At 33.2% G+C, this 27,930-nt stretch overlaps 5 protein-coding genes across 5 annotated transcripts; 4 read left to right on the top strand and 1 right to left on the bottom strand.

Annotated features, from left to right (window-relative positions):
* The first annotated feature begins 1,014 nt into the window (after window positions 1-1,014).
* Window positions 1,015-9,717, top strand: LOC124944639. Its single transcript, XM_047484949.1, has 10 exons — window positions 1,015-5,484; window positions 6,457-6,646; window positions 6,735-6,885; window positions 6,962-7,061; window positions 7,315-7,389; window positions 7,858-7,945; window positions 8,142-8,412; window positions 8,547-8,589; window positions 8,663-8,766; window positions 9,020-9,717. The coding sequence occupies exons 1-10, from the start codon at window positions 1,062-1,064 to the stop codon at window positions 9,503-9,505; spliced, it is 5,931 nt and encodes a 1,976-aa protein (XP_047340905.1). The 5' UTR covers window positions 1,015-1,061; the 3' UTR covers window positions 9,506-9,717.
* A 266-nt stretch (window positions 9,718-9,983) lies between these two features.
* LOC124945652 (NAD(P)H-quinone oxidoreductase subunit M, chloroplastic) lies at window positions 9,984-10,829 on the top strand. The gene is made up of 2 exons (XM_047486119.1): window positions 9,984-10,484; window positions 10,559-10,829. Exons 1-2 carry the CDS (start codon window positions 10,029-10,031, stop codon window positions 10,742-10,744), a joined length of 642 nt encoding a protein of 213 aa, XP_047342075.1. The 5' UTR covers window positions 9,984-10,028; the 3' UTR covers window positions 10,745-10,829.
* Window positions 10,830-10,874: 45 nt separating this feature from the next.
* On the bottom strand, window positions 10,875-13,743 carry LOC124945651. Its single transcript, XM_047486118.1, has 5 exons — window positions 13,656-13,743; window positions 12,611-13,528; window positions 12,253-12,478; window positions 11,755-11,837; window positions 10,875-11,198 (listed from the first exon to the last, which is right to left on the bottom strand). The coding sequence occupies exons 2-5, from the start codon at window positions 13,448-13,450 to the stop codon at window positions 11,145-11,147; spliced, it is 1,203 nt and encodes a 400-aa protein (XP_047342074.1). The 5' UTR covers window positions 13,451-13,528; window positions 13,656-13,743; the 3' UTR covers window positions 10,875-11,144.
* A 765-nt stretch (window positions 13,744-14,508) lies between these two features.
* LOC124945605 (UDP-sugar pyrophosphorylase) lies at window positions 14,509-21,935 on the top strand. The gene is made up of 17 exons (XM_047486067.1): window positions 14,509-14,701; window positions 14,782-14,886; window positions 15,201-15,317; window positions 15,575-15,715; window positions 15,824-15,923; window positions 16,630-16,757; window positions 16,854-16,925; window positions 17,075-17,139; window positions 17,268-17,328; window positions 17,500-17,617; window positions 18,048-18,172; window positions 18,986-19,062; window positions 19,353-19,458; window positions 19,592-19,651; window positions 20,804-20,884; window positions 21,065-21,304; window positions 21,581-21,935. Exons 1-17 carry the CDS (start codon window positions 14,585-14,587, stop codon window positions 21,716-21,718), a joined length of 1,851 nt encoding a protein of 616 aa, XP_047342023.1. The 5' UTR covers window positions 14,509-14,584; the 3' UTR covers window positions 21,719-21,935.
* Window positions 21,936-25,687: 3,752 nt separating this feature from the next.
* Window positions 25,688-26,318, top strand: LOC124910785 (probable calcium-binding protein CML44). Its single transcript, XM_047451463.1, has one exon. It carries the CDS (start codon window positions 25,732-25,734, stop codon window positions 26,200-26,202), a length of 471 nt encoding a protein of 156 aa, XP_047307419.1. The 5' UTR covers window positions 25,688-25,731; the 3' UTR covers window positions 26,203-26,318.
* Window positions 26,319-27,930: the final 1,612 nt, after the last annotated feature.

Genomic DNA, 27,930 nt, shown 5'->3' with positions numbered 1-27,930 from the left:
AATTTCTTAATATAACATCGAAACCTGTCTCATTGACATTCTAATAAGGTGCAGTAAAGCAGCAAAAGTTAAACCCTAACCCTAAATACCATTTCTTCAGAAGCACATAACAAACACGAAACCTGTCTCATTGCCATTCTATTAAGGTGCAGTAAAGCAGCAAAAGTTAAACCCTAACCCTAAATACCATTTCTTCACAAGCACATAACAAAAACGGAAATGTCATTTCTTAAACGAGAAATGAATGAATAAGCGTGAAATGCATGCATGCAGAATAAGAACACTGATACAATACTCGTCATATACCCTAAAAGCATTTACACACATAAACGAAACCAGAACCAAACCCTAAACCCTAAATACATCAATATAAATCAATATAAACGGAATAATACACATCAACACCTAACCCTAACTATTAAGCCCTAAACTCACCGGAATATGTCAAAAAGACGGTGGAAAGACGATGATGTCGAATAGACGGTGGAAAGTCGAAGATGTTGGACGAGGAACGATGTTGAGGAACGATGATCTTGATCGATGTTGAAGGAAGTCGGCAGTTGAGAAGACGTGGTTTTGGAAGTCGGAGTGGGAGGGAGAATCGGGGTGGTTTTGTTTTAAATTAGGGCCGAAATATTATATATACGACTAAAGACGCGATTTACCATGGACGCGATTTAATCTAAATCGCGTGAGTTCATCACCGCGATTTAGATTAAATCGCGTGCATGGTAAATCGCGTACATTTAAAAACGCGAATTACTAATCACGCGTTTCATCTAAATCGCGGTGATGAACACACGCGATTTAGATGAATCGCGTGATTGGTAATTCGCGTCTTTGAGCGTAAGAAATGGCGCCGAAGGGGTATTTCCGACATTTCGCGGGGCAAAAGGGCCCTTTTTGCCAACTTTAGTAGGCGGGGCCCTTTTTGGAATTTCCCCTGTTATGGGGGCCATTTCATCAAATTTCCCAGGCTGTCTGGACGATGCCTAAAAATTCTTGAATTTCAAAGAAGGCAGCTTGCGCCATCTTCTTAGAGAGAGAGAAAGAGATCAACGATGGAGTTGCCGTCCTTCCATCACCACCACCACCGGCAGCAGCAGCAACAACCTAGATACGCACCTCCTCCCCATGGTCCGCCTCTTCCTCCGCCGCCGACCTATTTCAACGAGCCTCAACACTACCCTCAACATCGCCCCCTTCCGCCGCCACCGCCTTTTTCCCACACACCTCCTCCGTCATACAATTCCCAGCAATCCCAGTTCACCTTCGTCAATCATGGAAACCATGGGATGGTTGAAGACAATAAACATAGACCTCAATTCGATGAATATCATCGAAACCCTTCGCCATCTAGGGTTTCGAATCGCAATATGTTGGATGATAATCGGTCACGCTGTTATATACCAGAATTTCAGAATAGGGTTTCTGATTACCGTTCCGATACATGGTCGGACCCACACCCACACCCACCCAGAGTTGCGGCACCGGAAAGTCGTCGACAAGTCAGGTTCGAGCGAGAAAAAGATCCTCGTCACTGTCAAACGCAGGTATCTTCTTATCGACCATCTGATAATCGTAGGCTTGATATAGAAGGTGACCTTAGGTTTGGAGATGAGTTTCAATCTAATCATTCAGAAAGGGTTTTACTGGGTCGAATTGATAGCCATGGTGGTGATCGTAAAAATGATTTCCAACGTATTCTTAATGATTATGTTTCTGATTTCAGCCATGGTTCAAGAAGTTCTCTATATAGGGAGTCACATATGGGTTCTAACTCTAGATTGTCTGCACCAAAGGATTTTGTAACAGATTTGGAAAATTACCATCCCTTTGATAGTTATTCGATGAATAGTGACAGATTTCAGCGTGATAGAAATGATAGTAGAGATTGGAATGATGTTAGGTCCAATTTTCGTGATTTGCCCGGTCTTCATGATGAGGTACGGAATCAGTTTGACGCTGATGATGATGTTAACATTGCTCCCTCTAGACGTGGATATCATAGGTATCCATCTGGTAAATCCAATTATAGAGGGAACAGGGAAGGTAGCCAAGATTTTCTTCATATTCCCCAGAAGAAAATTCAAAAGAAGAGTGCATTACAGAGACTTCAGAGTGGTAAGCCTAGTAATAAGGATAGAAACAATGAACCCCATTTCTCTTTTGCCCAATCAGTGGAAGCAGAGCCAAAAAATTTACGACTAAGAAGTGTCATTTCCTATCCTGAAAAGAGAACTGAAGAAGATAGAAAGGGAAGCAAGGTAGAACTGGATGTTTCATTTAAATCTAACGGATTAATAGCCAAGGCTATTGTGCCTACATCAAGGGAACACGAATCTCAGGTGAACACAAGACTAAGAAATAGGAAGTTAGGGGAACTGGAGACTCCATCCAAGGACCTCAGTAATTCATCGGATAGCACTGTGAAGTTGGATTCAAAAAATTTGGATGCGAAGGGAGTCGGTTCTGGTTGTGGATTTGCACAGGACAACGATATAATACCATCAAGTCCTCAAAGGGCTCGTCATGCCATTGATTCAGACACAAGTCCTCGTTTGGCTGATAGCAAGGTCACTAGGCCACTTTCTCATGTGTCAGACTCAGAAGTATCTAAAATGGATTCAGTGCCTATTACGTCGGGTAGTTCCAGAAATTCCGTGTCTGAAGATTCTCTTTGTGATGTAATTTTAGGTGAGGCAAATAACTTTTCAGCTTCTGGTTCCATGCATGGCACTGTTTTGCAATCTTCTTCTGATCAAATCACTTCATTGCTTGATAATAAGTTGATGGAATCTCCTCGTGCTTTATTAGCAAAGTTGAATGGAGTTCACCTTGATTCTAGCAAAGTATCTATACCTAATATTGAGGCACGTGCAAATACAAATATATTTGATCCTCTTGTGGCTTCATCTTATTGTGTAGAAAATGAATGTGATCTGCACAACTTAAATGTTAGAATGTCTGGATCTATTGATTCTTTTGCTAGCACTGATTCATACAAGGATCCAATTAAACTGCAGCTTAGGGATCCTGATAGCCTTATAATGGATGACATTGATCAACAATCATGCGTGGATAAGCCCTCTGTATCCCCTAAATCAATGGGAGGCGAATCTGATTCCCATTTATCATATCCTGCAAGCTTTGATCACAATACACATGCTGTGAATAACCTTCTTTCTAATGAATCTTCTCCAGCTGATCCTACATTTAATCAGACTTCTATTTTGCTAGAGAATATCCTTGTTGATGAAGATCAAAGGCTTTCCATTTCTCTAACTAAAGACAGTGATATTGAACACCTGGATTCTTCATATCACATTGACATCAATGAAACTGTAGCTGATGCTGCAGGATCTAACAATACTGTAACCGATTTGCTGGCCTCTGAAAATGGGAAAACTGAATCTCAAATGGATCTTGTTTCTAATCTAGCTCAGACTGATAGTAACAATGATGAGTCAAGTCAAGAAGAGGCCACTTTGTTGCTTCAGAATAGTCTCAATGAAGGACCCACGGTAACTTCAGCAACTGACAATCTAAACGTTAATCCTGTTAAGAAACAGCATAAGAAGAGGAAAATTGAGGATTCTCAGATGGATTTGATAAAGTCAACCAGTGATGATGTTACTCTGAATTTGGGTTGCAGTTTACATCAAGAAGAGGAGAATTCCAGTTCCTACACTGGTCTAACAGGAACTTCTCCCAGGTGTAGGAAGAAGAGATATATCGGTGCAAATGTTTCAAGCTCTCCAACACTTCCTTCGATTCAAGGATCTCCCAGCTGCACAGACATCCATATACCTAATGAGGAATTGACCTTAGTCTCTGATAAATTCTATATTGAGAAAGGAGAAGAAGTTACTGAATTTAACATCAACACATTGGCCTCTTCTGGTCTTCCTTGTTCAGATTCCTCAGTGCTTGTGGATAATGAAATGGGAAATTATTCACTTGATCTGGCAAGAGAGGATGTCCTTATTGATTCAAAACCTGAACCAGAATTAGCTCAGGTAAAAGATCCTGAGGACCATAACAATGTTGAGCATCCCCTAAAATTTGCTACAAATAACAGCTGGCAAAACATTGCTTCCTTGCTTCAGGTGGAGATTACTCTTGAAGCAGAGACTACTCTTCAGAGCAACCCTTTCGATGCTCCTGGCCAGGACAAAGATCATAGACGACAATTTGCAGATATGGAGCGAGACAGCATTTTACCTAAGAAAGATGGCTTATCTTCTGTTTCAAACTCTACATCTCAATATTCTGATAGAGTTGATCCTTCTACCGTCAATTCTCATGAGATAGTGAACTGTGTAATGAATGTACTCCCTAATGGCGCATCTCTCGACACCTTGTCCACAGATGAGGAATCACACATGGTGGATAAAAACTATGGGTTTGAAAATACAGATTTTGAGAAGCCTGTTTCTGAAAGTAGGACTCCTTTGGGTTCTTTTGATAAATCTCCAAGTACTAGTACATGCAACCAGAAACCAGGTCAGACAAGGGCAAGTTTGCATACAGATACTGCTAAGACAGTGCCTTCTCTTCTGCAATGCAATCCAAGGGGCACAACTCTAAGAAATAGTCATCCGAGTGTTTCAGTTCCTAGAGTTTTTCCCACTTATTCGAACATAAGGAAGGCAGCTCCCCTAGACAATAAGGCAAAACCTCGAACATGGCATCGAACTGAGAAAGCTCCTTCCTTACCTGTCCACGGAAAGAACAACTTGAATATTGTTTCCTTGCAAAAGAAATTGTCTACAAGTATTGAAAATGTCCAGAATGCTTATGTTCGGAAGGGCAACAGTCTTCTGAGAAAACCTTCTACGGTTGCTGGATCGGCTAATTCTGTGAGCTCATCTGTCTATCGTCTGAATTCCTTGGTTCAAGATGGGATAAAAAATAAGGCTGGACTAGACAACAAAGTAAATGTTGTTAACTCATTGAAATACTCGAGATCAGAACTTGTTGAAAAGGTAAAGACTCCACCATTACCAAACACAAGTAAATTATTTGATTGTAGAAGTATCTCACAAGATTCATCATCTTTGCTTGTGATGAATCCTCCTATGGAAACTTCTTCTCAATCCATGCTTGGGAATATGGAATGCATAGAAAATGCGGATGTTCTGAATACTTCTGTGGGTGGTCCTAGTTCTTCACAAACCCCTGAAGACCAAACTTGTGTGATTCAAAGTCATATAGTTGAAGACAATGAAAGCTCAAAAAATGGGACTGGAAGGAAGATAGTATATGTGAAAAACAAATCAAATCAATTAGTTGCATCATCTGCTAGCGAACCATCTGTTCAGAATTCAGAGCAGACTGATGGTTATGTAAAGCTGAAGAGAAATCAGCTCATCAGAAAGCCACTTGAAGGTCATGCACTGCAAGATGTAGTCACACTTAATGCTTCTTCCACTGGGACTAGGCCTATTGCCAATACTTCTACCAAGAGGCCATCTGTTAAAGGTATTGTTTCTTTTTACTCTTTCATTGTTTGTTGCATGGTTTATTATTAGAACACAAATATAAGCTAATACTTCAAGGATTATCTGATCTACCTATATACTTGAGAGGCAGAATAAAAAAATATAACGTGGGTTACTCATTCCTAAACATGAAACATTGCCATATTGATTAGTGATATGGTTTAGTATGTACAATGTACATCTTTAATTTAACATTTGGAATTGTTTGCATCATTAATGTATAAGACCTCTCCTTATATTCATAAGCAGCATGAGAACAACTTTTGTCTGTGTATTTTCTTTCTTTATGAGGGGTGGTAAAGTGCGGTTTCATTTTTCACTTGAAGGTAAAAGTACAATTATTTAACAATACATCCTTCTATCTAATCTCATGTTTTGTATATGTAACTTAACATCTAAGTAAGTTATGATAATATATATACTAAGTTTATTTGGGAACACCTCAATGTGTATAGTAATATACCTCATGGAACCTATTTGTAAGAGGCCATTGTAACAGCAATTACAATGAAGAGTGCTATTTCAAATTAGATGATTGTAGCAGCAACATAGTGTCAATTGCAGCTTCCTTCCAAGTAGTGCATTGAGATAGCTAGACGTTCATCATCCACAAAGGGGCTTGAGACCAATTTTATCATGTTCCTCATTTTCTAAGTTCATCAATGTAGGAATAATTATTATTTAGATATGCTTCTAACTGAACACCTTGGCAATAGGGAATCTTTGCGGTTCCAACAAGAGAATATTGGCTTTGATTCATTTTTTTGTTTGTTTGAAAAAAGTCTTTGATTCATTTTCATTCATTCTGAACTCTTCTTTAAGATTTATGCCTATGAAATCTGCTTGTAATGAGTGATATCAGACTTAATTTCATTTCCCAAGCACCAAAAGGGAAATTTCTCCTACCGAAGATGGGTAGGTTGGCATATATTGAGCATATTCTCATTTACAGGTATAAGAAAGACTTACAGACGTTCTAAAGGATCCCTGGTGTGGACGTTAAACAATCCAAACTCATCAAAGAAAGAGAGTTCTTTGGTGTATCAGGTGCCTAATTTGTTGCCATGGAAAAGGTCATCGCATTGGAGGAATGTCATTAGTAATTCAGCTTGGGTTTCTGACAAATCCAAAAATACAATCAGGTATTATTTTGATTCTGTTCTCTCATTTTCCAAGTATCTGCAGCAGTTCTCTGAGAAAATAAATACTGGATTGTACTCGTGTCTTCAGTAAGAATTTGCTGGCCCATACAAAAAGAGATGCTATTTACACGAGGTCCAAACATGGTTTTTCTCTACGGATATCTAAGATACTGAGTGTTGGTGGTTCCAGTTTGAAGTGGTCAAAATCTATTGAAAGAAACTCAAGAAAAGCAAAAGAGGTTAGTTTTTAATTATGGTGCTAGAAACTGTCCATCAATCACTTAATTAATTCCATATTGTTTCATTTGTTTGTAGGAAGCTACATTAGCAGTTGCTGCAGTAGAGAAGAAGAAAAGAGAACAAAACGGTGCTTCTGGTATTGGTACAGGGACAAGGCGTAAAAATCATTCTCCTAGTAAGTTATGCAAAAACGTTAGAGCTGCACCCAGGTATGCCATTCGAGATTCAGGGGTGGCAGATGAGCTGCCAGATTGTTTTTTAACTGGATCTGAGTTGCCGAAGGATGGATATCTGGGGAATGAGTGCTTTCTTCTTTCATTGCTTAGATTCTTTATGAAATATTTGTTTGGTTCACCTGATGATAACAAATGGTTGATATATATGCCTGTGCATTACAATAGTGATTTGATTTTCTGAATACACTACAGGGAAGCAAGTATTCAGGATTGGCTCTTTCCGATATAAAATGGATCCATCAAGACGAACACTGCACAGAATTCCAGGTGGATTTCCCTTCATCTTCTTCATTTATTAGATAATATTTGTGTTTCAAGTTTTTCTAAACTTGGATCAGGAAGAGGGAAATGTGGATTGGATTGCAGTGTAGGTTTAACAAACCCCAGTTGAAAACCTCCCAATTAATAGCGGAGATAGTGCCCCATTTGGAACTTATTTGTTTTATATCTGGATACGTTACTTGATACAGAAACATAAATAAATTTCTGAATAAATCAAATTTTGAATTTGTCTTTGTATGGATCTAGAAACAAGAAATGTGATTGGAAGCACTGTGCATATGCGGTTAATTTATTGTAGAAATGATGATCTGATATTTCAGGTGCAATATGGATCCTTGAGGAGGAGAATTAATAGCTTAACTAATTCTTTGAATTGACTTAATATAAGAATCCTTTCTGATCCTGTCTTTAACTAGGTGATTTTCAATGAACAAGTTTGTTATCCTTGTGTAGGTGATTTAACAGGCTCAGGTGAGAATCATGCCGGGAAAGATCAAAAAATATGTGGTGTTCCCAAGAGACTCCAAATTGGCAATAATGAGTATGTTATGCTTATCTTTTTTACTTTCTATCTTCTAGAGCAGTTTTTTTTTCTGGAAGAGGCTTCAACCTATGCCATCTAGATTGTTCTTCATTTAGTTATTGCTATATAATAATGGCAAGGTACAAAAGATATGTTTAGTTGCTTTTTATTATTGTATTGTGTGTTTTATGCATTGACATCCTTTTGGTGGCAGATATGTGCGCATAGGAAATGGAAACCAGCTTATTCGAGATCCGAAAAGACGAGTTAGGATTTTAGCAAGTGAGAAAATAAGATGGAGTTTGCACACTGCCAGATTGCGTTTGGCCAAGAAGAGCACATATTGCCAGTTCTTAACGAGGTTTGGTAAATGTAACAAGGATGGTGGAAAATGCCCTTATATTCATGACCCGTCTAAAATTGCTGTCTGCACAAAATTTATAAAGGGTTCATGCTCCAATCCCAGCTGCAAATTGACTCATAAGGTGTCTTCTTGACCTTTTTTTTTTTGGTTTAGCAGAAAACTAAGTTGATAACATGTCATGCTCCCCTGGCTTGTCATATATATATAATTTGTATTGCCTCATTTTTTCCTTGGTTGTAATTTTAAATGTTATAGGTCATCCCTGAAAGAATGGAAGACTGTTCTTATTTTCTTCAAGGTGGTATGGCTTTAGCTTCTTATTGGTTTGTCTAAAATACATGGAATCTTACTTGTCCCTTGATAATATATAGGGTTATGCTTCAACAAGGATTGTCCTTACAGACATGTAAATGTGAACCCAAATGCCCCAGCTTGTGAAGGCTTCCTTAGGGGCTATTGTGTACATGGAGATGAGGTATTTATGGTTTGCTTAATGTTTTTTTTGATATTGTACATTAACATCTATCTTCTCCTAATTGCTTCTTCCCTCAAGTATTTGATATTGTTTTCTATTTTTTTTAATATTTGATATCAAACTATATACATATATGATTTTAGGATCATAGGAAAAAAAAGGTATTTCTCGTGAAAAAAGAAAAAGAGATCATATGCACACAGTTCACGTACGTTGAAACAAATAAAATGGATTATGATCTGTCAACTTGCAGTGTCGAAAGAAGCACAGCTATGTTTGTCCAGTCTTTGAAGCAACGGGTAGCTGTCCTCAAGGTACCAAGTGCAGGCTTCGTCATCTGAAAAGGCGTTCCAAAGGGGGAGGAGGAAAGAAGAGGAAGATCTCGAAAGAATCAAACAATGCTAATAAAGGGCGATACTTTGGGAAGAGTTGTATTGATGTTGTTTCTGTAGTTGGCGAGAAGACAACACAACCAAGCAAGAGGGAGGATTGTAGAGATGTTTTCTTTCAAGAAGGAAGATTTGCTGATTTTATTAGCATTGATGTTAGTGAAGATGAAGATGAAGAAGTAGATCATATGATTGAGTCGTCATGTTCTTCAGGGTTATTATTATCTGGTGACTCAATGGACTACATTGAAGCACAAATTAAACCAGATTTTGTTCTGAAGAAGAGGAGAAGGCTTGACTTGGGAGGAAGCAAGCAAAGTGTCTCCGCATTAGAAGATAGGGCTGTCTAGATTCATATTTTTAGTAGTTTTTTTTTTTTGCTCTTTTTTTTGGTGGGTGGGGTATGGGTTGGTTTGGTGTTTAGCTTTAGGATAGTGAAAATACATTTTATTGTTTTTTTTAAGTACATTTTATTATGGCTGATTGAATACTATATAGACCTTGTAATACATGTTATGACAGAGAAGCAAACTTTTATCAATGAAAATTGAAATTTTCGTATTAGTTTGCATAATGGCTTATCTGCATTACTTATATGTCAATTTTAATCATATAGACAATAACCTCAGATTGTTAATGTTTCTAGAAAATTATTAACATAAACTCAATATGGACTATTATTTGACTTTTTTTCTTTTCACACCCTTTGCAAAACACTCTCTCACACACACATATAAACTCTCTCATGCATGAAATCTGAACCACACAAGATAAGAGAGTTTAGATAGACTCCACATATACATAATCCTATCTCTCTTCCGCCCAATTCTGAAATATAAGAAAATAACCAACTCCAATCCTCACAACTCTTGCATGGCGTCAACAAAATTTTCTCTCTTCCCCTGGACAGGTATAATGTCCAAACCTCCTCTTCCTAAAGACAGGATTAACACAGTAGTCACCTTCATCTCATCCCAACAGCAAACAGAACAAAGCACGGAAGAAGTTAAAGAGGAAGTAAAGTCGCCGGAGCCTCCCTTGCTTCCACCACAGGAAGGAGGAGTGAAGGAGAGATTAAGGCCTGTGGAGGTGCAGAGGAACGTGAAGAGCAAGAATCTGAGCAAAGAATTCGGTGGGCAGTGGCTGAGCAGTGTGACACGTCATGTCAGGATCTTTGCAGCCTACATAGATCCTGAAACTTTAGAAATGGACCAATCCCAGATGGATAAACTCACCATGATTCTTGATCCTGGCTGTGAATTTGAATGGACGCCTGAAACATGTGACATGGTCTTTGCTTACTTCCAAGATCTCGTTGACCATTATGAGGTAAAAAAACACATCTATTTCATTTGGAATTTTGGGTTTGAAAAATAATTTATGGGTTTTCATGATAAACACAGGGTGCTCCATTGACTGAATACACATTACGTTTGATCGGTTCGGATGTAGAGCATTACATAAGGAAGATGTTGTATGATGGGTTGATCAAGTATAACATGAACTGTAGGGTACTCAACTTCAGCATGGGAAAACCAAGAGTAGGGTTCTGTTACACAGATGAACAGTTTCAAGATGTAAATCAATAACTACAATCAGGGTTTCTAATCCATACCTGTATCATGTTCTAGTACAAGAAATTAAAAAAAAAAAAAAAATTGTTTCATAGTCTAATTGTGTTTCAATTCCATAGCTGCTGTAAACTAATATTACAAACAGCCAGAGCAAATATAGTTAATAAATTAGCAAACTACAAGAATTTTCATAGCCATCAATTTCAATCCTAGACAAATTCTATTAACTGCTGCAAGTCAATTAAATCTACAGGTTGAATCATTTTCAGACATCCAGAATTTCCATAGCCATCAATCTCAAGTCGGCATTCACTTAACTGCTGCAAGTCACTTAAATCTATACTTATATCTTCAGGCTGAATCATTTTTAAGACACCCACCACCCCTCCCCTCCTCTATCCAGGCTGAATCACTTTCAGACACAATGGGGGTCCTTCCATGGATGAAATGCTCCATCATGAGCCAAGTTCTGAAACATCATACAATACACAAATGAATCAAAGTAATATACAAATTATACCAACCAACTCCTTATTTCTTTCAAGTTCTAACTTGAATATGAATGTTCGTGTGTACATGCAAAAACTAGAAAAAAGAAGAAATATTCACCAGATTATTCATCTTTCTAACAAATATTGATCACTAAAAAAAATGTTTTGCAACGCAGTTTAGCGCAACTGTAGTATTGTAGGGGTAGCATATAATTAACATAGTAATTAGTATAATATAGGGTACTATAGTAATTAGTAAATGAAGCCACCAATAAGGAAAAGGGGGATTTGTACAGAATAATTTTTTTACCTTGTTGATATCTAACTCTAGTTGTTTTTCCTCTTTTCTCACCCCTTATGCATTCTTTTTTATATAAAAAAAATGACCTTTTTTAAAAAAGTTTAAAGCAAATAGAAGCCACCAGTAAACTTGGAGAGGCTGATTGTTAGGAAAAAATAATTGCTCCTTTTATTGGTAAATTAATATACAGCTGGTTAATGTATAAGCACAATAAATATGTAAGACACGCGCACCTCCAACCAAAAGAAAAAACCGCGTAAGAGATTTAATTGTTTGGGCTCATCCATCTTGGCTTCGCACATTTTCAACTTAAAATCTGCAATGATCAAACTGGAAAGTTAGTAATTATCACCATTAAAGGCACAAAATAACTCCAAAATGTAAATCAATCTGTACTATTTATAGCATAAGCTTTATCGTATTTCACACGGAACATATGTCCACACCATCACTGGATTTACAAATACAGTAATGGATCTAATAAAGACTGCATAATTTACTATTGTTTTAATGTGGATCATTCAAGTATTATCAAACACTTTTAATAAAGAAAAAAAGTAATTACTTTCATATTCATTGATATAATGGTTAGTCAAACACCAAATCATTGATCTGGAATCAAATTACAAAGAAATCATATTGAAATGAAAACAATTCAGTTCCACCTGAAAAGGCTCAAGTCTTGGAAACTGCTTCAATATCAGAAAATCTTGTATAAAAGAATAACATACCAGTATGTTGTTCAAGGTATGACTCATTGCATTCATCTGTTGGGTATGATCTTAATGATGCATCTCCACGCAAGTCTCTGTGACGACCATTCTTGGGCGTTTGCTTCTTAATCTCCTCCTTAAGCCTTTTGTATTCTATTTCATTAAATGGTGTTTTCAGAACACTCATTAATCTTTCTTTAAACTGAGAACAATTCATTGTGCTTGGCTGCTCCATGTTTTCAACCTTTATATAAAACAATTATCAATCAATAAACCCATGCAAGATTAATTTCATGATTCCGTGGGAAGAAAGAAAAGAAAAAGTAACTAAATAAGGTTAAGGTTGAATGGAAAGAAATAGAAACAAGACAGTTACCGGTGAAGTTATGAAGTGCTTTGAAGTTACGAAAGGATTATGGTTTCCAACATTGAAATCTGAGACATCAGTTGTCACCAAAATTTCAGAGTCTGCAGGACTTTCATCCTCGCTATATGTTATGGCGATATCTCCAATTCTGACAAATAAAGGTTGTTCTCTCTTGATATTATCAAGGAATATTTGATAGTTAGGGTCTGTCTTGAAAATTTTCATATCCTTTCCTCCAGCTGCTGGTGTCTTATCAATCCTTGCACTTTTTCTGTGACTTGCACATCGATTGGGCTCACCATGATCTCGAAATTCTCGTTCTAAATCCTTAGTTCCCCCTAAGGTTGAGGTTTCCACAGCTTTTCCTCTGCATTTTCTCCCCATTTCTCCATTGTCTTCGTTTATAATCCTGTTTGGAGCTCTCACATCTTTGGAGATAGTTTTTCTTGGTTTCTGTGGGACATGATCTTCATTCAGTTCATCATCTTCTTCTTTTTCGTATTTGATGTGCAGAGGCTTCCCATCTTCACCAATTGTTGTAAGAATATAAGATTTCCCATCTTTTTTCAAACACTGTAAAAATTTGATATATTGAGGATCCGTTTCAACTTCATCTTCATCTTCATCTTCACTCTCATATATACCCTTTTGTCTTTCACCATCATTCCTAACGTGGGCCAGATAATTTAGGTATGCTTCATCAATCTTTCCATCAGTATTTCCCTTATTTTGCATGATGATATCAAGGTTATAAGCGAAATCCCCTGTATGAATCTTTCTCCTCTTCAAATGCCGATCCAAATACTCGTCGTACTGAACATTCACATCTCGAGACCGAATTCGACTCATTTTTAGCTCCGAACACGATCAATTTCTGAAAATTAAACTTCTTTCTCCTCCCTAAGTATTTCCCAGAAACTATTCTTCCTACAAAACATCAAAACATAAAAATTTCATCTTTATTTGACACCCTTTTCTTCTTTCATGTTGATGATGATGATAAACATTAGGGCAAAATCACAAAATATATATCGAGAGAAATAGAGAATCGTACCTTTCAAAATTTGGAAGTTCCTTCACTGACCTAGTACTGCAGACAGACCTTGAAAGGAGATAGAGAGAGGAGAAAGACTGAATCTTTATAGTCTTTTATTTTTATTTTTTATTATATATTAATATTCAATACATCTTACAATGAAATAATCATATTTTTTCTAATTTCAATTTAAAATTATTTAAATAATTCAATAAAATAAGAAAAAATATTTATTTTAAGAAGGTTTAGGATTTAGATTCTAAAATATTTTTTTTAATTGATTCTTTTAAGAAGGTAAATAATTTATTTTATTAATAAAATTTATAATCAAATAATATTTTTAAGTGATATTTTATAGAAAAAAAAAGAGTAGTTGTAAACTCACCCTCATAAATTAAAGAGGGTTGGTGAATATTTAAAATTTAGTCTGACATTATAAACACTTTAATACATTAGTTATAACTTATAACTAATCTATTAAATATAATTGAAGTACAAAATTATATATAAAATCTATTTAAATAACCAAATTAATAAGATTTGTAATTGTAATATATTAATTAATGTTATAATTTTTTATAGATAAAATAATATCAATTTTATTATTACCATATTTAAGTTTTTTTTTTTTTGTCTAAAAGATGGTCAATGAGATTAAATGTGTTAAATTTATTTAAGAACATGAAGTGATTATTATTGTGGGTCTGTTTTGTTAATTTTTTAAATTTAAAGAAAGAAATTTTATTGTATAAATAAACCTATATATATTTTTTAAATAAATATTTGTCTATTTGTTAAATAATTGTAAGTTTTATGCTTAAATCATGATTAGTGCGGTTTAAACACTATCCATTCACTGAAAAAAAAAAAAAAAACTTCTTTGCCATCATCATTAATCTTCCTGGATCTGTAAGATTTCCCGAACACAGTAAAATTCGATCAACAAGATGGCGACGCCGGCGGCATCAGCGGCGGAGGAATTATCGAAGCTCACCATCGATGCGAAATGGGTTTCCTCTGCTCCAAATCTGAAGAAGAATTTGCACCTTCTTTCTCCACAGCAGGTTGGTGTGTGTAAGTGATCTTCCTGTACATGCAAGTTCTGTAGTATCGAACCCGGAATTAAATTTGATTCTTTTGTCAGGTTTCTCTGGCGAAAATGTTATTGGAAACGGATCAGACTCATCTTTTTCAGCATTGGCCTGAGCCTGGAACTGATGATGGAGAGAAACGAGCTTTCTTCGATCAGGTTAATTCTCACTATATGTCTAGCATGAATGGTAAACTCTAGAATAGAAAGAGGTGGGTTGATTTTGGATTTGGATTTTAAATGAACAAGAGATGATCGTTTTAGTTGAAAAATCTCATCTTTGATCTTGGAGGCTGGAATAAGCTCGGTAATCACACATTTCTTGCATTTTTATTTAAGTGGTGGGTTTGCTGAGAGAATAAACATCTAATCTATAGATCTCTTTTCTGTTTGAAACTATTTCTAACTTGTTATTTATAATCTATTAGCTACTTCATTCTTAGAGAAATGTAGTAACTTCTAATATTTTTCAGATATCACGCCTCAATGATAGCTATCCAGGTGGGTTGATTACCTACATTAAGACTGCGAGAGAACTCTTAGCCGATTCCAAAGCTGGGAAGAACCCTTTTGATGGCTTTACACCTTCCGTAAGTACTCTCATTTTTTGGGTTTTCTGTTAGACATGTCGAATCCCATTTCACTTTCCAATGAGATAAAAGTACATTTTGTTATTGAGATCTTAATTGATTTGAACTGAGTGTATGTTATTTATAATGTTTTTCCCTGCTGACTGTTTTGTGCTGCTTAAATAAAGAAATTGAATCAAAGAAACGGTAATAGCCAATATAATACAAGTTGTTTGTCATTTCTATAAACGATACAAATCAGCATGTTTATGTTACAGGTCCCATCAGGAGAGGTTCTGAAATTTGGTGATGATAACTTTGTTCAATATGAGTTGAATGGTATTAAGGAAGCGAAGGATGCTGCCTTTGTTCTTGTTGCAGGGGGACTTGGCGAACGCCTGGGATACAATGGAATCAAGGTAGAAAGAATTTCACTTAGTTTCTTGTTGATGATTCTTATTATGTGGAGTGTGAACTTTCAACAGAGTTAGAATCCCTGTAACCATTCCCCTTCTTAATCAATGCAGGTGGCTCTTCCTAGAGAGACTACTACAGGGACTTGTTTCTTGCAGCATTATATTGACTCCATTTTAGCTCTACAAGATGCAAGCTGCAGCCTTGTTGAAGGTTCTGTTTTATTTACTATTTTCAACTTGAACTTTGGCCTAGACTAATTTTATAAAACATCAGATGATAACATAGTGGCATTTAGTACTTGAAGATACCTTAGAACACTTATAGTGAAAGAAAGGCTAAGCTACAGGATATTGAACAAATCTCCAAAAAATTGTATAGAATTGTCCTTCAATTCTTATTTCTGCAGCTACTTAACAAGCCCAAAAGTTTGCTGTGATATATTTATTGAACGACAATATTCTTTTTCTTAAAGATATCCTGATGTCTTTTAAGCTAGTAATTATTATGGATACTACCATAGTAACATGGTTTCTTATTAGAGGATCAACTGGAAAAGAGTTTGAAGTTAAAATATATGTGATTATTTATAGAAATACAAGTTCATATGAGTGTATCCTCTTTCCGTCCCATTTTCTAAGTCCTCCTTTGTTGTTGCATTATTTTAAAGATTTTAATATCTCATAACTTTTTAGATCATGAGTATAATTTGAAGATATATATATGTGTAATAGAAGTAGTTGTTTTTTGCAACTTAAACTTTGTACAATATAGTTGTGCTCATTGCAGAGAGTATAAAATGGTTCAGAATAGTAATTTTTATTTTCTGTTTCTTCTTCTTTGCAGCCCTAAGTTGTGCTTTCTGTCTTGTATCTTACCTTACTATAGCTTGGTTGTCTTTCTTTTTGTAATCTTTTAGGAGGATGCCAGAGGAAGATTCCTCTTGCTATAATGACATCAGATGATACGCATGAACGTACTTTAGAACTGTTGGAAAAAAATTATTATTTTGGAATGACTGCTTCACAAGTTAAACTTCTGAAACAGGTACCGAATGATTGTTGCTTCAGTAATTTAAGAGAGTCCATGGGTCTTCTACAGAACCAGTTTTAACGATTATACATTTTTAATAATTATTTCCAGGAAAAAGTTGCTTGCTTAGATGATAATGATGCAAGACTTGCCTTGGACCCAAAAAATAAATACAGTATTCAGGTGAATTTCGTTTTCTTCATTTCATTATGTAACTTGGAGCCACAATCTACATAGCTGTGGTTAGAACGGTTCCCTCTTTCACACCCAAAAAATTTTAACCTAGTCTTCAGTTAAAATTCTGAAAGTTCTTACGCAATATTCTGTTGCAGACAAAACCGCATGGTCATGGAGATGTTCACTCACTCCTTTACTCCAGTGGCTTGTTAAATGAATGGTATGTGTATTGTTTAGCTCTTCCTAGAATGACTTTTTATGGTATGATAAAATTGAATGTTCTCATTTTGGTTTATTACGGAATTCACTCCCTTGAATATGGTAGTTGATTGATACTGGTATATGCAGGCGAGATGCTGGTTTGAAGTGGGTTCTGTTCTTCCAAGACACAAATGGACTTCTCTTTCAGGTTGAGTTAGTTTATTCCTATTACTGGTTTATTTTTCTCAATGCAAGTTTTTTCCATGTCCATTATTTATTTAATTTTTGAAAAAGGTCAACTTTTATTAAAAAAGAGCGCAAGATGCGTCCATGTCCATTATTCAATAACTTAGTGGTATTGCATTTTCATTTTGTCCAGGCAATCCCTGCTTCCCTGGGAGTTAGTGCTGCCAAACAGTATGATGTTAATTCCCTTGCTGTTCCTCGCAAAGCAAAAGAGGCTATTGGAGGAATTACAAAACTTACTCATTCTGATGGTAACCAAGAGCTTGTTTGATGTAGGATTTTTTTTCTATAAACAAACATTTTAATTAAATATTAAATACAAAGGATACTTTTGTCATTTAATCCAAATAATCCACTTTTTCATCAAACAAAGTTTTTTTATTTTAAAAAAGGTTATAAAACAAAATAAGTTAAGTTAATTTGATATTTTGGTTGATGATTTGATTGATGAGGAATAACAAATTATTTTGATTGTCTTAGTTATTTTGGAGACCATCTAGTGATATGAAGATGTTATTGTGAATAATTTGCTTATTTTCCTTATCATTATTATTCTATTGTTGTTCCTGTTCAGCACAATGGAAAAGATTGTAGAAGCATTCAATAGGTCCAAGAACTAGATTTGCATCCAAATATGCATACATCCTGATTAATGAATAAAACCAATTTTTCTGGTTTCAGGTAGAACAATGGTGATTAATGTTGAATACAACCAGCTTGATCCCTTACTTAGGGCAACAGGTTATCCTGATGGTGATGTCAATTCTGAAACAGGCTATTCACCTTTTCCTGGAAACATAAACCAAGTAAGATTCTATCAGCATTTCACTTCCTCTTAATGAATTGTTTTTTCTCAATTGCACAGGGCCTTTTCCTCACTCGTAACCATTGGCAAACCAAAGTCTCTATTACTGTTGGTTCACGTTTAAACCTTATTTCAATGTTGATTCTCTTGCGTTCATTGTTCTTTATGTGAGTATGTTTCTATTTGTTGGATGTGATATTTATTGTTCTCTTAACTGGGATATAAGTACATTGGATTTTTTCTGTCATATATCTCACCGGGTGTGGATCCAGATGGGATCTCATTTGAAAACTGAATTTAGTTAGACACTGATTTAGATTATTAATACAAAAATAAAAGTGTTTCAAAATAGGCCATTGTCTTGTATTCTGTTTAACTTTTCACGCAGTTAATTTACTCTCTTTTTTTAAATATTAAAGTGTGTATTAACGCAAGGTCAATTTTTAATAATAGAAACAATATCCATATCAAGTCTTGAACATTTGATCTGAATGGTGTTCATTTTGAACAAGTCCACCGTGAAGAAATTAAAAATGAACTTGGACGGCCATTAAATTCTCCAGGTCAATTTGCGCGTATCATATACTTAATAAGGATACAGATAGAATAATCACCTAAATACAACAGGTCGATAATGGATGACACAGAAAATGACAATTCAAATAAAAAAAATTCTTTCAATACCGAAAATCTCTCAAGTAACTTCTCATATCTGATTGTCTGTGTAAGTATATTCTCAGCTAATTCACTTGTCGCTTCCCCTAAAATCATATTTGTCTTAGATTGTCATGAAAAAGATTAAGCTTTTGTGCAGTTAATACTTGCTGTTGGCCCTTATCTGGAGGAGCTTAAAAAGACTGGAGGTTCGATCAAGGAGTTTGTTAATCCCAAGTAATTCCTATTTCCCTGAGATCTAAGCTTTTCAAATAACACAAAGAGTGTTTATACCAATTCTAATGTTCAATTCTAAAAGCATTTTTTGGTCCTCATTAATGAAAACAAATATTCATCTCTAGGCTCAAGTTCAGTTATATGGAAAAAACTTTTGGCTGTAAAGTTCTTCGGTCACATAAATTCTCTACATATTTTCAAGCCCGTTCTCTAAAATCTGTCAAAATTCTTTGGGTAGTTGTAGCTTACATAAACTTTCTAATCAACCTGTTTCGTCTTGCTACTGACAGGTACAAGGATTCAACTAAAACTTCTTTCAAGTCCTCCACTCGGTTAGAGTGTATGATGCAAGATTATCCTAAGACGTTACCTCCAACCGCTAGGGTTGGATTTACGGTGGGTCAAAGGGCTCTGTTAAATTTTCTGTTATACTTCAGATAATGGCAAATTGTTCAGATGCTTGACCTAATATTTATTATATTTAGATTGAGGGACTTTTTTTGTCAATGCCATTGATGCTTTCTCTTAGGTAATGGATATATGGCTTGCATATGCACCTGTCAAGAACAACCCTGAAGATGCTGCAAAGGTACATGTTTCTTTTTTAGCTAAATTTGCACTTTTGTTGCTCTTAAATGTAGAATAAGGAATTGTGGAAATAGCATGTTACCCTTCCAAGAATCATGAACTCCCGGTTGTCTGATGACAAACTTCTAGGTCTAAGTTTTAAGTTTTTTATGTTTCTTTGAGGTGGTTGCGATGGTGGAATTGAGGAAGTCAGATAAGATGAGTGGGGTCTAGAGGTCTGCACACTTTGTTTGTAAATTATCATAAATTTAATATTTATATTTGATTCAATAAATAAACACAATGGAAGCTAATTGACCTCAGTTTGAATGTTCTTTTATTTTTTCAAAGAAATTATTAAACTTTGTATTAGTAAGGTAGCCACCCACCCTAAGGTCTCAAGTTTGATTCTCATTTAAAGCACCTGGACTTAAGTTGGTGAGTTGTTTTTGTTAGAAAAGTTACTTATAGTCTTTTTATTAAAAAATGAAAATAATAATGAAGTGGTTACGAAATGCGAGTTCTAGCAATACAAGGAAGCAAATGAAACAGAAAGGGAGAGGAGAAAATACCTTGGCAAGCTTACTAGAAAACCTCCAATAATGGACATTATGAATAAGTTAGAGCTTGTTTGATGCCGAGTTATTTGGATTTAATTCAAATAATCCTTCATCACATCGTCTGTCTCTTTAACAATCAAATCACTCAATTCATCTATTTTTATAAAATTTAAATATTAAAAACAAAAGAATATTTTAGTAATTTAACCAAATTAATCCGCTTTTTCATCAAACAAGATTTTGAATTCATAATCCGAATTTTATTCAAAGAACCCCAATCAAACGACTTAGAATATCCAACCAAAGAAACACAAAACCATCTCACCAAGTTCTGCGCACCTCATAAGCTTCATAAGCAAAGACTTCCTCATCCACCTTTTATGAATCAGCTTCAACAACACCTATATCGATCTCTTTTTAACCTTTATTGCTTCTCCTCTTTCCGTATTTTGGCTTCACATTCAGCTCGCCATGAATCACCTCGGTTTGAATGTTAATTTTAGGAAACATCCAGTTCTTTGGTGGTAATAATTCTACTTATGTATTGTGATGTTTCAGCCAAGCATGTATTTAACTTGTTCAAAATTTCAATGCATTTTGGATTTTTATTGAAGGTTCCAAAGGGAAATCCATATCACAGTGCAACTTCTGGGGAAATGGCCATCTATAGAGCAAGTAGTCTCATTTTGAGGAAGGTATTTATTTCATCTTCTAATATTATCTCAGACCCGAAATAAAACGATAGGTCTGCTACTATCTGAATTGCTTTGCGACACTTGAATTCCATTTCACATGTGAGATTATCGAATCTTACTAGTTTAAAATGAATAAAAAGTTATACATATTTGACGTTCTTGTGCATTTGTTTTACTCAGGCTGGTGTGAAGATAGATGATCCAATAACCGAAGTGTTCAATGGACAAGAGGTGGAAGTGTGGCCTCGCATAACCTGGAAACCGAAATGGGGAGTGAGTTTTACGGATATCACTAGTAAAATTAAAGGAAATAACTCGATTTCGCAGAAATCTACATTGGTCATCAATGGCAGTAAAGTTGTTCTTGAGGACCTGTCTTTGAATGGAACTCTTGTTATTAACTCCAATGATGTTGCTGAGGTATGTCAGTCCATTTTCAACATTTACCAAACAAGTTTACTGGTAATTGTGATTTACTTGAGCCTTGTTTAGGGTTTAATTCAAACAACCCTTTATCCTATCATCAATCACTTCATCCGTCAAATCTTGGTCATCAATATTTTTTATAATGATATTTTAATCATTTAACCCAAATAATCCACATCTTCACATGAGTAAGTTTTTCCAAAAAAATATGAATTATTGTAGTATAAATCCTACATTAATCAAGCTCTTGGATGTGACGATATATAACAGGTGAAAGTTGGGGGTGTGGTGGAAAATAAGGGCTGGACACTTGAAAAAGTCGACTACAAAGACACTTCAGCTCCCGAAGAAATCAGGATCCGTGGCTTCAAAATCAACAGGATCGAACAGTTGGAGAAGACGAACTGAGCCTAGTGAAAAAGTGCTTTCCTTTTTTATTTGTTTCTCCCATTATACTAATAAATGAACACTCCTGTAGTATATGTCACACAATTGCATTTACTATACCGGTTATTACACCTTTTTACTCTATAATTGCTAGCAGTTTATCGAATTGATTGTACATGGCTTTCAAGTCATTTTTGGGTTGTTTTGGTTGAAAGTGGTTACTTTTTTTTACGCTTTATAAGTTGTGATCTTGTTTTTTTCGCTGTTTTCAGGTATACTAGGCGCCAAGACATTCGTGATTTCAGTGACAGACGAACATTGGTATCAACTTTTGTCGTATAAACATACAAGACAAGGTGAAATCTTGGAAACATGATTTTCTTTTTTTTATGATTTTTTTTACTGAAAATGTATATATATTAAAACAGAAACAAACTGAAAAGTTGAGTCAATTCGAAAAGCCATTTATAAGACTTAAAAAATATTCTCTGGGGTCAAGTAAACAAGCTATTGCCACGAAACTACCAAAAAGGTGGTAAAAGTCATTGGTAGAAAAGAAAACAAGTTGAATCCTAAATTAAATAAATTTATTAAAATTTAAATTAATACTCAATCAAAAGGTTAAATTAATTCCTACCTATAACAACCGATAAAAAAAAAAAGTATTTGTCTTTGTTTATTTCAAAATAAATTGATGATTTTTGAAGCATGATTAATGAAAAAAAAATGTTCAAAATGACAGCAGTCAGATATGGGATATCTGAGTGAAAAAAAATAAAATTATTCCTAATAAATATAATAGTTTTATATTATTCTTAATAAAAATATCAGTTAAATGACATGTAGTTCAAAGTTTACACTTTATTATTACATTTTCTTTTTTTAATTTTTTTTTGGGTGAATAAAGATTTTTTTTCAAATTTGAGTCTTTGTAAATATATTTAAAGTTTGTATCATTTGCTTATTTGAACTTGAAAGGTGAAATACAGTTACCATTTTTATTATTTTCGGGTGAATTATCTAGTTTAAGAGAAATTGTCAAACTTTTAATAATAACCGTAATCGTCCGACATGTATTACTCATAATGATATTATTACGACATTTTTTATATTCGTTTCAAAAAGTCGGTAGAGTTGGTCCGGAAATTATTTGTTTTTTCTTCTTAAATATTTACGAACTCGATAACCTATTGGATAACGTGTTTATATTCTTTTCTTATTTTCATGTTTTTTTACGTTTTTTTTACTCATTTCATATTTTATCGCTTGATTCTTGTCATTTTTAATATACATGGACAATCTAACAAAATATATATCAATAGATATTCTAAAAGAATATGATTTGAAAATATTGGTTTATAATTTATTTATCTTTTAAAAAATCATTAATATCGTTTGGCATCTTCTTTATCAATTTTAACTATGTATTGTTTATCATTTGAATTATAGTTCAATTTAGTTGGATATAATAATGGTTTTTCTATATTATTGTTTAAACTAATTATTATTTTTAAATAAGAAAAAATATTTTGAAACCATAAAATCAATTTCATCATTCATTTAATTGTAAATATCTCAATCGGAAAAATAAAATAATTAAATAAAATTATACAAAGAAGAAAATAGTATATGTTAAATAGTTTTGGTTCTCTCTTCATATGTATGCTTAAGCGAAGTTTCGGCTTAATGGTTCTTTTTAACAACATTTTAATTTGATGGTTAGTTCATCAACTTAGGTCAAAATAATATTTAAATAATTCATTATTCTTATATTTATAATCTTTAATTAGATTAGTAATTAAAATATCAAAATATTATTTACTTTTCTCTTTTAAAATATTTTTTTTATTAAATAATAATACTATACAAATTTCACCCAATAACTCAACTTTTTATAATAAAATAAATTAATTTTGTACTTGTGTGGTGCAAAATAGTATCTCACCAGTTAAATAATTATAAAAAAAATATGACCTTTGAAATATCTTAAAAATCACCGACCATATTAGGAGAGATAAACACGTGTTTGTTTTTCTAACATTATAATTTTTTAGTTGTAATTTAGCTGATATATTTGGTTAGGATTTTTAATAATTTTAAATTCGATTATTCTCCATTAAAATATTACATCTAATTTTATATTCGATTAATTAGATATATCAAATATTTAAATTCATATTTAATATATTTTAAATTAACTTATTAAATAAAATCAAGTAAAAAACATCAATCTATAATAACAATTTTTTTATTTAAACAAAAACCTAAAATCAACTTGATACATTCTATAAAAAATATATATATATATTACCGGTGTGACCTTAGCCGGCCTTAGAAGGTCGGATAATTGGACGGTATATAAAATAATGATATTTAGTTAAATTTATTTTCTTTAAAACATAAAATGTTATAACATGCATGTCGATTTAAGATAAAAGTTGAAAATATTTATTTGATTATGAGTTTAAATCTCACTAAAAACGATTTTTTTTTATCAATTTATTAAACTAGATTTAGGACAACAAAAACAATTCATATTTTTTCTACCCGGGACTGGGGCAACCCAAAACTCGTTGTTGACTCAGTTTAGATTTGAGTTTTATTTTTTTATTCGGCATTTTGTTTAGTTGGATAGTGTTTATTGTCTCGAAATTTTCAATCTAAATAATAATACTTTTACTCTTTGGTGAACCGTTACATGTTCATATACATTATTTTAATAATAAAAAATGAGTTGTGTTCGTACCATTCTTAACCGCAAAAGAACTTTTATCTGTAAAATTTGAATATGTTTCTTATTTGTTTAATAAAATGTTAACTAATATTTATTTGAAATATTCTTAAACTTATCATTCATTCTTTAATCTCACTATCTTAACAATACATATAAATGATGAATTATAATTTGTCAAAACATTTTCGACCTTAGTACCAATCTACGGACAAGGATAATTTTCATTTCCGTTCAAATATTTGGTAAAAAAAATAGACACCCTTTAATTAGTTTTTGTTCGATTTGTTATACTTCCTCGTTCATCATTACGATACTCAAACGAATTCGTCTTTAAAGTCACCATAAGAATTTAAATCTTATACATGAAAATTGTATTTTTATAAATTTGAAGTATTGCTCCGGGTAAGCTTAGTGAGCGGGAGACAAACTTAACCCTTGAGGAGCCCAATGACCATATTTAGAAGAAAAAGACTTATTTCCCTTTTTCCTTTATCATTTTTTTTCTTCAATGTGTATATAAATTAATTATTACAACTTTTTCAGAAAAATAAATAAAGCAAGTTTAGAGCAGCACAATCTTCATACTGACCATGTAAATTTATCATATTATTTAAGACCAAAGTTTTAGAGCATCTTAATCTTCAAGGTCGGCTAAATACGTAATTTGTCATACTATTTAAAACATAAATTCTTATTTAATTGTTTTAATTTTGTAAATATTATTTACCCCACCAAGGTAGTTTAGTTGTAAAAGTCGACTTAAAAGATCAAAATGTCACATTCGATTCTATCTGAAAACGTTTTGAGTTTAAGCGGTGAATCATGATTGTGGGGTGTCATGTTAGTTCTCCTCTAATTCTTAAAAAAAATTATAAATATTATTTACAAACAAGTTTTTAATAGGTCACTTCCTATTTAAAAAGAAAGTAATTATTTATAAATATATATATGCTCTTATTTGATGTTCTTTTAGATAAAAATTATTATTTTTAAATCAATTTGATATGATTTTTTTTAGAAAAATATATTACTTAAATACTCTTATTTATTTATAATAAAATTATAAAAACAATTTAAATAAAAATGAATTTGATATTTTGTTTAATATATTAATAAAATGAAAGGGATATGATCAATGGGTCTTTTCTGAGAATTTCCATGGAAAGTTCCAGATAATTCTACCACAAGACCAAACTTTGAACGATGTCTATAAATACCTTAATTCGATCAATATATTCATCTTGTCGACACTACTAATCAACTAGTTAATAACAATACAAATAATATTAATCATTCAGAGATGACATTACCAGTAATAATCACAAGTGATTTGCACATAATCTTCGAGAAGCTTGACAGAAATGGCGACGGTTGGGTAAGTTTAGAAGCTTTATGTTATCTCTTCCATGAAATAGGTCTCTCCACGACCCAAGACGAACTCGAGCCACTCGTCGACGGAAAAACAAGGCTCGATCTCATTGATTTCGTTTGTTTCTACGACAACATCATTAACACTATTAGTACTGACGAGGAAAAAGAGGTTGTTGAGGCGTTTAAGGTTTTTGATTTGGATGGCGACGGACATATCACGGCTGAGGAACTCAAGAGAGTGTTGAAGAAACTGGGGATGTGGACGGAGGATTGTGGAACAGATTGTGATACTATGATTCAAGCTTATGATTCTAATTCTGATGGTGTTCTTGATTTTCAAGAGTTTAAGAATATGCTCATGTTTACTAACTCTAATCCTAATCCTAATTACAAACTTTGATCATTTTATTAGGAATGTTGTTTTGTGTATATTTTTGTATGGGTTATGTGTTTTTATAGAGGGGCTCTGTTTCATTTGTTTTGAAATAAATTATTTGAGTTTTTTATTTTATTTTTTTTAAATATCAATACATATGAATATAAATATTATTATCTGCCAATTATACAAAAATAAAATAGAAATCAAAAGATAGAACAACTACATTAATAGTGTTAATAGAGTAACCGACTAGATTATTTTTATTGATTTAAATAAAAAGATTATTATATAATACTATAATATATGTTTTTAATATAACATATAAGAAAACAAAATCGCCTTCAGCCTTGTTTTTATCATTATAGGTTACTATATAAGTGGAGATAGATTAATGAGGATAAACTTGATTTCTAGGGATTAAACTAAATAAACTCAAGAATTTTTAAAACTAATTTAATGAAATTTAATTAGTTGATTGGTTTAGGGTTTGGTCAAATAGTTAATTAAGCAAAATAAATAAACATTAGTTATCTTGTATTATTTACTAGTTAATTTATCCTTTTATTTGAACTTAATTAAAATTAATTTCTTGCAAAAATAAAATAAAATTAAGAGTTATACAATTATATTTTTAATTATTTAATTATTTTAAAATATAAATATTTTTTTTTAGAAGGATATATGTATATTAAAAATGAAAAAATCAACAAAGTATGACATTGAAATAAGAAAAACAGTATTTAATAAGTTATCGATCTCGTAAATTATCGAGAAGAACGATTAACTCCCCGACAGACTCTACTGTCTTTCCTAAACGAATCTCAGAAAACATCATAATAATATATTATGAATGATACGCATCGGATGAATACGATCATTGAAAATACGACAATTTCTCTCCAACCAGATAGTCCACCAAATAATAAGTGCGATGGTAACTCAAATATGTAGACTTGTCAATTCAAATTTCTCAGCATTTACTAATGACTTGGTCACCACACAATGAATCCTAGTAATACTCCACAAAAGACTTCAAATATTAGTCACCCCTCGACAATGCAAAAATAAAAGAGTTGTCAATTTAACATCTTCTTGACACATACAACAATGACTAACCATAATATAATTTTTTTACATGCACATATCATCTGTTAGAATTTTACCGTGAATAACGTTTCATCCAAATAACGAGATATTGGATAAAATCTTTGGCTCTCAAAATTTTTTCAATAAAAATTATATAGAATAATCTTAATGAACAATTTGTAGTAATACCCCAAATAGAAACTATCCATATTTTGCCAAAACATAATATTTTGTTCGGTGACACTTATTTGTGTCCTACCAAAAGTAATCTCTATAATGAAACGAATTCTACATAAAATAATTTTTTAAAAATATTAATATTATTGTGTGTGAAATTATTTTTTTTATATATAATCAATTTATATGTAAATTTTATTATTATTATTATTTTAGCAAACTTTTAGCAAACAACCAATCAAATCAAACCGCTCAATAAACTAAAACTTCAAATTTCTCAATTTGATGAACAAAAAGAACATTTGAAATCGTAGTATTAAATGAATTGTGTGCAAGACACACGCTTTCTTCCAATTCCACGCTGGCGGCTCTCACGCGCAAACAACTGCTCGAAAGACGTGGTGTCAAGAAAAACGTTACATATTTTTAATCAAATCAAATCAAATGGGTCTTTTTCTTTTGTTTGGTCAAACATTACTTGTCAAT

The sequence above is a fragment of the Impatiens glandulifera genome, chromosome 7 (assembly GCF_907164915.1).
Source record: "Impatiens glandulifera chromosome 7, dImpGla2.1, whole genome shotgun sequence".
Lineage (NCBI taxonomy): Eukaryota > Viridiplantae > Streptophyta > Magnoliopsida > Ericales > Balsaminaceae > Impatiens > Impatiens glandulifera.
The sequence above is the reverse complement of the archived record's forward strand: the minus strand, read 5'-3'. Positions and strand labels throughout refer to the sequence as shown.

Bases quoted from the DNA above. Each gene is read 5' to 3' on its own strand.
- LOC124944639 (XM_047484949.1), top strand. From the start codon at position 1,062: ATGGAGTTGCCGTCCTTCCATCACCACCACCACCGGCAGCAGCAGCAA. The intron at 6,886-6,961 runs GTTAGTTTTTAA...ATTTGTTTGTAG, and splicing joins ACTCAAGAAAAGCAAAAGAG to GAAGCTACATTAGCAGTTGC. The intron at 7,062-7,314 runs GTAAGTTATGCA...AATACACTACAG, and splicing joins GCGTAAAAATCATTCTCCTA to GGAAGCAAGTATTCAGGATT.
- LOC124945652 (XM_047486119.1), top strand. From the start codon at position 10,029: ATGGCGTCAACAAAATTTTCTCTCTTCCCCTGGACAGGTATAATGTCC. The intron at 10,485-10,558 runs GTAAAAAAACAC...TGATAAACACAG, and splicing joins ATCTCGTTGACCATTATGAG to GGTGCTCCATTGACTGAATA.
- LOC124945651 (XM_047486118.1), bottom strand. From the start codon at position 13,450: ATGAGTCGAATTCGGTCTCGAGATGTGAATGTTCAGTACGACGAGTAT. The intron at 12,479-12,610 runs GTAACTGTCTTG...TTTTATATAAAG, and splicing joins AGCACTTCATAACTTCACCG to GTTGAAAACATGGAGCAGCC. The intron at 11,199-11,754 runs GTGCGCGTGTCT...ATGATGTTTCAG, and splicing joins GTTTTTTCTTTTGGTTGGAG to AACTTGGCTCATGATGGAGC.
- LOC124945605 (XM_047486067.1), top strand. From the start codon at position 14,585: ATGGCGACGCCGGCGGCATCAGCGGCGGAGGAATTATCGAAGCTCACC. The intron at 16,926-17,074 runs GTGAATTTCGTT...ATTCTGTTGCAG, and splicing joins AAAATAAATACAGTATTCAG to ACAAAACCGCATGGTCATGG. The intron at 19,063-19,352 runs GTAATTCCTATT...TGCTACTGACAG, and splicing joins AAGGAGTTTGTTAATCCCAA to GTACAAGGATTCAACTAAAA.
- LOC124910785 (XM_047451463.1), top strand. From the start codon at position 25,732: ATGACATTACCAGTAATAATCACAAGTGATTTGCACATAATCTTCGAG.